The 14,120-nt window shown below is 40.9% G+C and overlaps 1 protein-coding gene across 1 annotated transcript in view; it reads right to left on the bottom strand.

Annotated features, from left to right (window-relative positions):
- Nucleotides 1–14,120, bottom strand: part of B4GALT6 (beta-1,4-galactosyltransferase 6) — an 82,895-nt gene that overhangs the window by 22,915 nt on the left and 45,860 nt on the right. Inside the window, exons 3-4 of the mRNA XM_088469578.1 lie at nucleotides 12,809–12,922; nucleotides 11,556–11,677 (exon numbers count right to left, since the gene is read on the bottom strand). Of these exons, the coding sequence (XP_088325704.1) occupies nucleotides 11,556–11,677; nucleotides 12,809–12,922 (236 nt within the window). The remainder of the gene's footprint in view (nucleotides 1–11,555; nucleotides 11,678–12,808; nucleotides 12,923–14,120) is intronic.

The following is a 14,120-nucleotide window of genomic DNA, read 5'->3' as shown; positions in this document are numbered from 1 at the left end:
ATAGTTGTGCTTTCTAGGGAGAAATCGCTGAGACACCTCAGTAAGTAGAACTATTTACATACCAGTTGTATGTGGGTGTTAACTGTTCATTCTAAAACATGGTATTAAAGAAGTTACTCTTAGAGTGCAGTTTAGAGAATTCTTCAAATGTGACTGATATCCAACAACTATTTCCCTAGCATAGTTTAGAGTAGTGGTTCTAAAACTGGGTGCCGTGGGGCACTTGCAGGGGTGCCACGAATTGGTAGTCCAGGACGAAATAAAATTATTTGTGGTTCATGTGATAGTCAAAACCAGTGATAGTTGTTGCCAATCAAAAAATTTGCGGACAAAAAGAGAAAACGCAACACTGTCCACCACCACATAACTGAACCTAAGGATGACAAGTAAGCACAATTGACTTACTTTAATAATTTTTGCTGAATTTCTCAATAAGAAACTTTTGGCCTAGGGGTGCTGTGAAAATAATGCTGATGTTCTAGGGTGCCGTGATTCAAGAAAGTTTGGGAACCACTGGTTTAGAGAATGCTTCAAATGTGATTGATTGAGAATAAAAAAAAAATTCCTGCTGTCACTAGTCTTCAGAAATATTGAATATGTACAGGTGTATTATAAACAGAAATACACTACATCATTCGTGCATTTGGAAAACTATTAGCCAAGTCAAGGCCCCCATACATTAGCAATCGATTGTGGCAATTCTGCAATTTGCAATCGATTGTGTATAAAAATCTGCAATGTATGGGCTTCACAGATCGCAGATTGCAACCAAAAAGTGAACGGAATTTGTAAATCAGATTGTCCAACATGTTGGAATTTTACAGATCGATTGGGGCTGTAGATTGCTAGTGTATGGACATGATCAGCAGATTTGCAGACAGTTACTAGTAAAATGATGGGCCTTTCAAGACTGGCAGATCTGTGTTTGTTGCAATCGATCTGCAAATCACAGAAAAAGATCTGTAACGTATGGGCGCAGATTGCTAGACTGGAAAATCCTAACATCGGGCAACAAATCTTCAAATTGTTCAATTGTGGTTTTCAGATTGCTGATGTATGGGGCCTTCACTGCTATATAAAGATTAAGACAGCAGTAAACTATTCTATTATCTCTCTGCAATGCTATACCATACAAATGATATACTATACAAGTGCTATGGACAACATGACTAACAGCAGCATTGCTTTGATAGTTTTTAAACACGGGGAAAAAAAATAAAAAATTCAAAGTGATATAATCGCTACAACCTTTGTGTAACCTCTTCTAATATGTGTATGTTTATGCATTCAATGTTTTTCTGTCTTGCTACTATTAATATTACTTTCATATCATTAGCTTATATTTAAAAAAATATATATATTTTTCCTGTAAATGACAGAGAGAATGCAAGTCCAAATAGCAATCACACAATACGTCTGCTCATTGCCAGTATTACACTTATTACTTTTGACATTAGTGACCATGAAAATTCTGCTGGTCTGCCCATCACTGTGCAGAATTTCTTGCTTCGGTCTCTGAAGAATGAGGACTCATCACTCTAAAGGTGGGTACACACTGGACGATGTGTGCTGAGACGATATGTCGGATCACTCGTTCCGTCCTTCATTAACATGAATGGGGCCGCATGCGATATCGTCAGGTTTGATGTGCAGCAAGTCACACGCGACCGTGGGAGCGCGCATATCGTGCATACACACTGCACGATAGGTCGTTACGAGTTGGCCAAACGACATTGTCCCAGTGAATACCCGGCTTAAAGCAGAAGAGTTTGAGGCACCCATAGGGTCTCCATCATGTTTTCACGGCACAACAAAGCCAAAATAATTACTGAGCAGTCCTGTTTTTTCAGTAGCTGGAACAAAATAACACTATAGGTACTTATGTCAGGACATACTTGTTATACTTCTAATGTGGTTTGCAAAAATAATACACATACATCCAGGGAAAATATTTTATATCCATGTCTCTCCATTTGCCCCTCAAATTGTCTCATTGTAGCCCCCTCCATGCCTCTTCATTTACCCAATGTTTCTCATTAAAGCCCCTCCGTTTGGCCCCCCTCCATGTCTCTAATTTCAGCTCCACCATTTGTCCCCCTCCATGTCTCTCAGTGCAGCCCCCTCCATGTCTCTCCCTTTACCCCCCGACTTACCTTTCGTTGTGAGTACCGGTGCTGCTCTGTAGCATCGCTCCTCACATCAGACACGAACTGCGTTGAAGGACCTCATTTAGCAACAGGCAGCCTTGCGATTCTCTGCATTCCACTGGCAGGACAGCTCCCACACATTCCCACAGCTCAGTGCCCCCCCTCCCCCGGTCCACTATACTCATCAGCCTGACCCCCCTGCACAAAAAAAAAAATAATTAAATTAAAGAAAAATAATAATAATAATACCCTGGGTGACCTCGTTAAGCCACCGCCCGCTGCGGCGCAGTGTTTTGGAACCACTGCTCTACAAACATTATTAACAAACGCCTTAACAAATACTGAACTTTTTGCAATCATTTTTTCATCTACTTGGAGATTTAACTGATATTTCTTTATAGGTTATAATGGGAAAAATTGAGAGAACAGTGGTTGCATTCCATTACACACACGTGCATGAGCTTGGTAATGCAATAACCACAACGTTACTACCATATGTACGACAGGCAGAGACCCATTATCAATAATTTCAGAGTAACACTCAATCATTTGATCAAGGTGATTTCCTTGGACTTTGAAATCAGATTACACTACAGGATCTTCGCCTTGTAGCACAAAGCTTCCTTTTTAGAAATACTGAGACTATATATTCACTTCCTTCTTCTATTCAGAGTTGCAAACATTTATCGCTCTTGGCTAACGGTAATACTTAAGGACAAATGAGACATATAAAATTTGTTTCCATAGCTTCATGGACACAGAAGTCTGCTTTTTTTTTTGTCTACATATTTGCAATGTTGGGGAAAAAATTATTTAGCGGCGAGGAACTGCAAAAATCCCGGCGCTAATTACAAAATGAATATAACAATCAGTGCCAGCTGCAAGTATTAAGGTTATGGTCAGTAACCCAGAGACAATGGTCTCTATAGCAATGTGCAATATTTGCAATGTTAACACCTTTTTAGCCAGGATATTATGCAAGGATATAGCAATCACAATTTTTGGACAACAATGTTTAGAAAATGTCTGTCACAACATTGCATATTTCCTGTATTAGTAAGAGGATGAAAAGTGAACCAATATAAAAGCAATATTTATCAGCAGCGCTGTAACAGGGCGACAGTGCCGCTGGCTCTAGGAAGTAGAGCACTGCCCATAGCTCCAGACGCTCCTGGGTGCTTGGATGCTCCCTGTGGATGCTCCCTGTGGATGCTCCCTGTGGATGCTCCCTGTGGATGCTCCCTGTGGCTCTGCAGTAGCATTTCTGGATGCAGGTTGCCATTCCAGGCACCCTGCAAACCACATGCAGGTGCCATGGGATAGCAAAGGTGCCACTCATAGGGCCATGTTCCTTGTGCAACAGCACCACTAGTTCACCCCTCTGTTTTTCAGACTGCAGCCAAAGAAATGGAAGCTCTTTGAAAAACAAAAATGTCAGACGATTGAAATGTCCTTTTAAAATCCTTCCCTGCAACCAGTTTAAAGAAGGTCCCTTCAAGTCTCAACTATTTCCAAAATTCTCCACATACCACAAACAGATTGAAGAGTTCTGGCACGAGGGGTCAGCGACTAAATAAATTTGGGAATCCCAGAGTAGGGTCGGGAGTTTGTCATTTAATTAAATTCTACAAACAATTTCTGTGATAATTTCAAGCACAAGTCAAAATAGATTTCAATAGAACAGCACCCCTAGTCACCAAATTATTATTGGAATTAGTAACTGTAAATGTGGCTTGTGTTTTATAATCCGTTGTATGCTATTAAATGCATATTAATTCTATAAGTTACAGGCAATGTATAGAATCCAGTAATTCTGTACAATATATTGACTGTTTTTATGCAAAGTATGAAATAAATAAAAGATTTGTAAAACAAGGCTGCTACAGGAAGTCTGGTTGTCATTATTTTCAGGTAATTGTTACAGTCAGGGGTCTCACTTAAGGATTGTGGTTAGTGTCAGGCATTGGATTTGAGCCTTCCTTCCTTGGTTTAGGGCAGTACTTATTGCACAGAGGTTGCTAGAAGATAAATCAATTTTTAATAAAGCACACTATTATAATACAACTGCCATGCATAAGCAACACAAGTCACTAATCGCTGTAACCGTTCAGAAGTACAGTATATGTCCTTTGCTGTATCAGATTTCCCTTTTTAATGTTTCTGGCTGTCAGGGACAACAGTAACCACAACCTGACTGACTGTAGCAGTGTAGCCAAACCTAAATGAATACAATAGGCTTTGTAGTCTACAGACGTCCCTGCAACCAAGGACAGCAAGAGGAGAAAAGATGAAGCCGATACATACACAACAGTGTAACCAACTAATCTTAGTTACCAGCAAGTCCAATGCTTTAAATATATGTCCCTAGGAATGTCCCATATTTATCAATTCTGTCAAACTACTCCATTGCTCTTATTTGATTACACAGTACTTAATGCAATTATCACCATTATTCTAAATCTCTGGGATTTACAGCAGGTAAAATAAGTATTGAACACATCAATATTTTTCTCAGTAAATATGTTTGTAATGGGGCTGTTGTAATGAAATGTTCACCAAATGTCAGCAACAACCCATGCAATCCACATATGCAAAGAAGTCAAACCATAGATGTCCGTAACTTAAGTTATGTATAATAATGTGAAATGACACCGGGGAAAAGTATTGAACATGCTTACTGAAATGTATTTAATACTTCGTACAAAAGCCTTTGTTGGTAATGACAGCTTCAATAAGCCTCCTGTATGGAGAAACTAGTCGCATACATTGCTCAGGTGTGATTTTGGCCCATTCTTCCACACAGTCTTCACATCTTGAAGGCTCCATGGGCCTCTTCTGTGAACTCTGATCTTTAGTTCTTTCCATATATTTTCAATTGGATTCAAGTCAGGTGATTGGCTGGGCCATTCTAGCAGCTTTATTTTCTCTCTCTGACCCCAATTGAGTGTCCTTGGATGTGTGTTTGGGATCGTTGTCTTGCTGAAATGTCCACTCTCGTTTCATCTTCAGCATCCTGGTAGAAGGCAGCAGATTTTTATCAAGAATGTCTCAATACAGTTTCCATTCATCCTTCCTTCAACTATATGAAGTATGCCAGTACCATATGCTGAAAAACAGCCATACACCATGATGTTCCCACCTCCAAACTTCACTGTTGGTATGGTGTTTTTGGGGTGATGTGCAGTGCCATTTCTCCTCCAAACATGGTGTGTATTATGGCATCCAAAGAGTTCAATTTTGGTCTCTGACCAGACTATATTCTCCCAGTATTGCACAGGCTTGTCCAAATGTTGTGCAGCAATCTTTAAATGAGCTTCAACAAGCGTGCTGAGCGTGCATACAGGCCATGGCGGTTGAGTGCATTACTTATTGTTTTCTTTGAAACAATTGAACCTGCTAATTCCAGGTCTTTCTGAAGCTCTCCACAAGTGGTCTTTGGCTCTTGGACAACTCTTCTGATAATTCTTTTCACTCCTCTGTTAGAAATCTTGCGAGGAGCACCTGGTCATGGCCGGTTTATGGTGAAATTATGTTCTTTTCACTTCAGGATTATGGCCCCAACAGTGCTCACTGGAACATTCAGAAGTTTAGAAATCCTTCTGTAACAAATGCCATCAGTATGTTTTGCAACAATAAGGTTGTGAAGGTCTTAAAAGAGCTCTTTGCTTTTACCCATCATGAGATGTTTCTTGTGTGACACCTTGGTAATGAGACACCTTTTTATAGGCCATCAGTTGGGACTGAACCAGCTTATATCAATTTGCACTGACAAGGGGCATTCTAATTACTGATAGATTTCAGCTGGTGTCTTGGCTTTCCATGCCTTTTGCACCTCCCTTTCTTCATGTGTTCAATACTTCTCCCCTGTGTCATTTCACATTATTACACATAACTTAATTTATGGACATCAATGGTTTGATTTCCTTGCATGTGTGGATTGCATGGGTTGTTGCTGACATTTGGTGAAAATGTCATTACAATAGCCCCGTTACAAATACATTTATTGAGAAAAATGTTGATGTGTTCAATACTTATTTTAGACAGAGTATCTGATGTAAAAGTGGGTGAAAACCTGGGATCCAGTGATCATCAAGCAGTATGGTTCAGAATAAAGACAGATACTGACTCACCCCATACAAAAACAAAGTTGTTAGATTTTAGGAAGGCTGATTTTGCAGGTATGGGAAGATGTGTAAGCGAATCTTTGGCAGAGTGGAGGAACATGAAAGGAGTGCAGGAGAGGTGGGAAAATTTTAAAAGTGCAATATTAAAAGGCAACAGACCTGTGGCTTCCTTTTCCTTGTGGTTTTCCTAACCCTTTTGATACAGTGTGGTTTGGGAAAGAGGTAGCACGTATTGTGAATACAAAAGCTGGCCTTTAGGAAATACAAGCAGACGCAAAGTAATGAAGACAAAGAGGAGTATCTTGTAAAACAGAAGAAGGCTAAGAAAGTAATCAGATGTGTAAAGGCTAAAGCTGAGGAGAAAATAGCACAGTCAGTGGGTAAAGGGGGAAAAACTTTATATAAGCGAAAGGAGAAAAACAAAAAGGTGGAATAAAAAGACTAAAGACAGAAAGAGGGAATCTTGTTGAGGGAGACAATGTAATAGCTGATCATCTTAATAATTATTTTTGTTCAGTATTCACTACTGAGAGAGAGGGAAAGGGGCCACAGCTAAGTTGCAGGTGTAATCAGGAAAATGAGGTAAGAACAAGCACATTTACAGAGGAGAAGATCCTAACAGAACTCTCAAAACTGAAAGTGGATCAATCAATGGGGCCTGGTGGGATACATCCAAGGATACTAAATGAGCTTAAAGGGGTGCTGGTTACACCATTAACAGAATAATTCAACCAGTCACTAGCTACTGGAGTAATTCCAGAGGACTGGAAAAGAGCAAATATTGTCCCACTGCACAAAAGTGGAAGCAAGGAAGAGGCAAGCAACAACTGACCAGTGAGCCTTACATCAGTAGTTGGGAAATTGATGGAAACACTCTTAAAAGAAAGAGTCGTAGATTATCTCAAATCCAGCAAATTGCAGGATCCCAAACAGCATTGCTTTACTGGGGGGAGATCATGTCAAACAAATCTTATTGACTTTTTTGACTGGGTGACTAAGGAAATAGATAAAGGGGGGGCCATAGATATAGATTATCTAGACTTTAGTAAGGCTTTTGACACTGTTCCACATAGCAGACTTAAATAAACTGGAAAGCATGGGATTGGATACAAAGATAGTTGAAAGGATAAGATCATGGCTGCAGGATAGGAAACAGAGAGTTGTAGTAAACGGAGTGCAGTCTCAAGAGGGAAATGTTACCAGTGGAGTACCTCAGTGCTTTTTAATATCTTTATTTGTGACATTGCAAATGGTATTGAAGAGAAACTATGCCTTTTTGCAGAGGACACAAAGGTATGCAACAGGGTAGACACACCAGGAGGGGTAAAACAAATGATTGATTATCTAGGTAGACTAGAGGGATGGTCAAGAACGTGGCAACTACAGTTTAATGCCAAAAAATGCAAGATCATGCACTTGGGTCTCAAAAATCCAAAGGCTAAACATAGTATTAATGACACTATACTGGAAACTACTGAAGAGGAAAGGGATCTAGGAGTCATTATTTCAGGTGACTTAAAGGCAAGCAAAAATTGTAACAAAGCCATGAGGAAGGCAAGTCAGATGCTTGGTTGCATAGGGAGAGGAATCAGTAGTAGAAAGAAAGAAGTGATAATACGACTGTATAGGTCATTTGTACATCCTCATCTTGAATACTATGTTCAGTTCTGGAGGCCATATCTCCAAAAGGATATTAATACATTATAAACTGTACAAAGAAGGGCAACTAAAATGGTGCAAGGTCTACACCACAAAACGTACCAGGAAAGACTAAATATGTATAGTTTGGAGCAGAGAAGGGAAAGGGGGTACATGATAGAAACGTTCAAATATATAAAGGGTTTTAACAAGGTAAAGGAAGGAGACATTCTTCAAAGAAAGAAGGATTAGAACAAGAGGACATGTTCTGAAAATGGAGGGTGGTAGGTTCAGGGGAAATTTGAGGAATAATTACTTCACAGAAAGGGCAGTGGACAAGTGGAATAGCCTCCCATCAGAGGTGGTAGAGGCTAAGACAGTAGAGCAATTTAAACATGCATGGGATAGACATAAGGATATCCTTCAGAAGAAGTAAGGATCAATAAGGGTTGAGGTAACAATATGTTTAAAAATGGGGCAGACTAGATGGGCCAAGTGGTTCTTATCTGCCCTCAAATTCAATGTTTCTAATTTTCAACTTAGAATCAGGCCCACCGTGTGTGTCACAGAGTGCTGCTGCATTGTGTGTATATAACATAGAAGTATTCTACATACCGTGTGTATCAGAGTGCTGCTGCATTGTGTGTATATAACAGAGTGATGCTACATACGGTGTATCAGAGTGCTGCTGCATTGTGTGTGTATAACAGAGCGATGCTACATACGGTGTATCAGAGTGCTGCTGCATTGTGTGTGTGTATAACAGAGCGATGCTACATAAGGTGTGGCACAGAGTGCTGCTGCTGCATTGTGTGTGTGTAGAACAGAGCTATGCTACATACAGTGTGTCACAGAGTGCTGCTGCATTGTGTGTGTGTATAACAGAGCGATGCTACATACGGTGTATCAGAGTGCTGCTGCATTGTGTGTGTGTATAACAGAGCGATGCTACATAAGGTGTGGCACAGAGTGCTGCTGCTGCATTGTGTGTGTGTAGAACAGAGCTATGCTACATACAGTGTGTCACAGAGTGCTGCTGCATAGTGTGTGTGTATAACAGAGCAATGCTACATAAGGTGTGGCACAGAGTGCTGCTGCATTGTGTGTGTGTGTGTGTGTGTGTGTGTGTGTGTGTGTGTGTATAGAACGATGCTACATACGGTGTCAGTGATTGCACTTACGCGCTATCTTTTACACTAGCTCTACAAGAGGAGCCTTTAAGTTAAAATGTTTGGTTACACTGCTAATTTTTCATTATTTCTTTCAAAGATTTAGATTTTACACCAAACCTTACGCTATGATGGGAGCCAGAAAAAGTTAGGTAGGACCCCATATTTTTTATAAAATGGGTCCCTGGGACCCACATAATATTCAACTAAGTGCAATACTGTCTAGTACTAAAGATAAAATACAGTATCTAGGTTTACATTCTTCTCTACAGTTTTAGTGGGCAGGGCAGAAGAAGCAGATGCTTACTGGAAAACCATACCTTTTTTATTTTTAACCTACAGGAAGTGACCCTGGGAAATCCCCAATTGCATTTTTTTTTGCCGTCCCCAAAAAATTTTTCTACATGCTGTAGGTCTGGATTCAAAACTGAGGAACGTGGCAGCTTACATAGCTGAGCACAGCTTAACACTTTACAGTAATGCATCTACTGCCTTTTGTCTACAGGTGGTGTTTCTGCCCTAAAAAGAGTGTTTTACATGTAAACTGGTTTAAAAAGAAAAAAAAAAAGCCTATGTACAGATCAATCACAAAAAATAAGTAAATTATATCCAACTATAAGTATCATGAAACACGTTTTACAGATGTGTCCTCATACACTGTTACTCTATTTGCACCAAATAGCCCATCTCAGTGTGCCAGGTCTCGCAAGACTCTCTCACACAAAGGGGTAAATTCACTAATGTGAGAATTTTTAGAAGTGAGTTTTAGAAGTGATGTTGCCCATAGCAACCAATTCTGCACTTTTTTCTGCTATTCATAGGTGAAACTTGTCCGCCTATTACATTGCATTGACTTTCCGCCTGGGCGGAAAGTCTTTCATATTGTATACGGCGATACTTTTCCGACTAGCGAAATGACGTCATCGGCGAAACTTTTTTGCTGATTCCGGCTTTTTGTTCCAAATTGAATACGGGCCTAAGATGCAAAATGTAAAGAAAAAGTTGGTATGCTACTCATGTCAGTCACTCCCAACATCCCGCCCCATATGGCACAAAGACGCCCAGGACACATCAGGATGTGCATACAAGCCCCAATAAACCTCCGCAGCGATGGTGCAAAAAACCCCAAAGCCTATCCTACTTGTGCCTCACCTGTCGTAACTATTCGAATCAGGAAGTGAAGAAAAAAATAAATAAAAGAGGTTAGGACAACTTTATGTCCCTCTAATTCCACAACACCACCACCTAGAAAGATGACAGGTACCCTCACTTTCAAATAGAATGCCAATATAAAAGTTAATGATCGATGTGATCACCAAACATTAACCCCTTCACTACAGAAAAAGAATGTAGTCCAGGCATGGGACTACACCTGGCTACAAATAATTAAGGCACATTCCCTCTTTCAAATGTTGGGGCCCCTTAGTACGTGTTGCCTTTTGATCTCCGGACAATGTTACTCTATGGGTGTGATCACTCATATACATGATTAAATCTGTAAATGTGGGGTCACTCACATGTGATAGAGGGGAGTCCCCTCGATCAAAGTAGGTGGACTAGCAGCTATTGGTTGGTAATAATCTGTAAATCACCAGGCAATATTGCCCAGAGCAACGGAAAAAAGTAGTTTTCTATAGATGAGGGAAAGGCAGATTGTGCCCTATCTACCCCTATATTGTCCCGCACACATATGGAGGGGGCACCCTGTCTTGAAAGAGGGGACCTCTTTCAAATTATGTGCCTGTTTAGTAGTGATCACCAGACAATAACAAACTGTACACAAAAAATTTAATTTTCCACATAGAAAATGGAAATGAAAAAAAATAATAATAATAATTTCAAGTGCAGATTTTCTTGTCAAAACCTACTCTGGGTATATTTACTAAAGTGTGGGGTTTTAGACGTGGAGATGTTGCCCATAGCAACCAATCAGATTCTGCTATTATTTTCTAGAAGGTGGTAGATAAATATTAAGTACAATCTAATTGGTTGCTATGGGCAACATCTCCACTTCTAAAAACCCGCACTTTAGTAAATATACCTCATAGTGTCTGTCCAAAACATTCTTAGGGGTAAATTTACTAAAGTGAGAGCTTTTAGAGGGGAGTTTTAAAAGTGATGTTGCCCATAGCAACCAATCAGATTCTACTTAACATTTAACTAGCACCTTCTAGAAGATAATAGCTAGAATCTGATTGGTTGCTATGGGCAACATCACTTTTAAAACTCACTTCTAAAAAACTCTCACTTTAGTAAATTTACCCCTTAGAGCTAAAGTATACCACCAAAAACAAAAGTACATTGTTCATCAGTACATGTTCGATACTAGGTAATTTGTAAGATGCTTGTGCAAATAGGTCCTACAATAAATGTCCATTATAATGACACTCCCAAGAATGCGGGTCTCATGACTGAGTGCGAGTGTAATGAGTCACTGGCCGTCTGTACATAACACAGTTATATCCTTCTGCTCTCACCTTCCAGCGAGGAGTGCAGTCTGTGGGTTTCCAATGTCCTCCAGGCCCAATACTCATATTAGAATATAGCTGGTGAATTTCTTCTAATGTGATCTCACTCATGTTAATGTCTGTAGGCCCGCCTGCATTGAACGACATTTCTCAGTTTTGTTAAACAATAATAAAAACGAAAAGAGGAAGAAAGAGTGAAAAAAAGCTGTACCTAAGTGTAACCGCAATGAATTATTTCCTGATAGTATCTATGAACCTAAAATGTGTGTCTCTCTCTCTCTCTCTATCTACATATACACACACACACACACACACACACATAGCGTTCCCGCTAGGCTGATTTAGCGGGGCGCGGCGCCCTGCCCTCCTTCTGGAGGGCAAAAAGCACCCTGCCCTCCAGGAGGAGGGCAAAAAGCGCCCTGCCCTAACAGCCTGCGGGAACCGTTCTCACCCGCGGGACGCAGTGTCCCGCGGGTGGAGAAACATGCGGTGACCCGGTCACCGCCGGAGAATAGACGCCGGGCGCATGCGCCCGGCATCTATTCTCCCTTTCTGCAGCGCTTGGGGGCTGCCCGGCATGTCCGTAAGCGCCGGGCACGCCCCCAAGTATGCCGAAAAGGGGACGCGTCTTATAGACACGCCCCCTTTTCATGACCACGCCCCCTTTTCGGTCGCGCACGGACAAGGTTGCCCTCTCTAGCTCCGGCGCCCTGCCTGCCGCCGGAGCTAGAGGGAACACTACACACATTATATAGAACACCGGTATGCAATCCTAAATAGCCGCCGGATCAAATACAGACAGTTGAAGACCATTGGATCAAAATCCCGACTAGGGCTGGTAAGCACCCTAACCCTCCCTTACTGGTGCCTAACCCGTTCCTCCCACCCATTGGTGCTTAACCCTCCCTTCCTGCACTATAACATTCCAGGGGGGGGATGACTAACCCTAACCCCCCCTTTTTCCTAGCCTAACCCTAAGTTCCCCCAGGGATTCGTGAACCGAACACTCGCACTATAGTAGACATTTATCCCATGACTTTTGGCACTTCAGTGTATATACATATATACACACAGAAATACAGTATATTGGCTGTGCTCACACAGACTAAATTAAAATTGTCTCCTCTTAAATAATTTATTAGCAAATATAACATACATATATAATAAAGTATGACAAAAAATATATGCATCCAGATGACATAAAAACATGTTAATGTACTTATTTAGACTAAAATTTTGAATAAATTAAATCAAATACTTACGCATAAAAGGCAGCTTTTCCGGACAGAGGTGATGTGGAGAGAATGTGAAGTTTTCAGGCAGATACATTGTTGACTGCGCAGTGAAATCTGTAGAATTTGTACCATCAGGATAATCTTTTAAAAAATAAAATAGAAGAGATAAAATATACCACCAAAAACTTCTAATAATGAAAAGCAGCGTTATACTGTTTGTCCTAGTCATAGTAGTTATTGTTTGCCAACGTTGAGTGAATGTGCACCCAGCACGCTATTGTGTTGGTCAACGCTGTATAGTAAATGCTATAGATCAGATATAGGACACCAAATAACTAATACCATTTCAGTGGCCATGTCTGGGTGATAACAGGAGGGTGAGGCTAGACAGACGAGGGCGTGTCGGGGTCAGCGATTGCGTCTTTTGCCGCAGTTGCACTGATTTTGGCGATTTAGGAGATTCTGCACCTCCATAGGGCTGGTGCTATATCCAGTAGTGAGTCTTAATGAGCACAGCGGCGGATTACAATTTGTAATCTCTGCTGGGCCAGAGACTACTGTGAATGATTAAGTATTCCATACATTTGTCAGTTTAGAGTTGGGACCCTGCCCACCTGCCCGAAAAGGGTGCTTGGCATCGCGTCATGCCCCCAGTTTTCGTCACTCTAGGGGCATGCCAGCACTTTCCCAGGCTCTCCCCGCCATGTGAACAGAAGCAGTGCGCATGAGCTCTGCATCTATTTACCATAAGAGTGCTCCACCCAAACTCAGCCCGCGAGTGGGACAGTCCCCTAAATGCGGGTCTGGACAGTTGGGAGGTAAAATGATGCTCTGTAAAATGCTGTATAATAAGTAGGTGCTATATAAAGAACAGTTTAGAAATAATTTAGGTTCTCCTCACTACGGATTGTGTATTAGATCATCTGGACAGAACCCTAAAAAAAGAAAAAAAAGATATGGATTGTTCCCAACAAACAGGAGCATCCGATAGCCATACCCTAACTACATAGTAGATGCAGCACTACTGGGAGCAACCAAGCATTTAATTGATATATTCTTTGCCTAGAGTTCCCCCAGCAATGGTTGTTTATCTCCAATTACCCTCTGCCTCAGTAGTTACATTCAGCACAGCCTCACATGCTGTGAAACAATCAGAATGAGACCTCTGTTTGTTTAGCTTTCATTGGTCACAGGAGCTGCCAAACTGGGACAACTGGCAAACAGCAGTAAAACTAATTTATCTCAATAAAATCTTGCACTTAGAAGTTGCCAACACCTACCATAAAACATAATCTAGACTGGTACCACTACAAATACATGCATAAATAACATGACTGGA

Source organism: Taudactylus pleione, unplaced genomic scaffold (assembly GCF_031769625.1).
Source record: "Taudactylus pleione unplaced genomic scaffold, aTauple2 ptg000093l, whole genome shotgun sequence".
Classification (NCBI taxonomy): domain Eukaryota; kingdom Metazoa; phylum Chordata; class Amphibia; order Anura; family Myobatrachidae; genus Taudactylus; species Taudactylus pleione.
The sequence above is the reverse complement of the archived record's forward strand: the minus strand, read 5'-3'. Positions and strand labels throughout refer to the sequence as shown.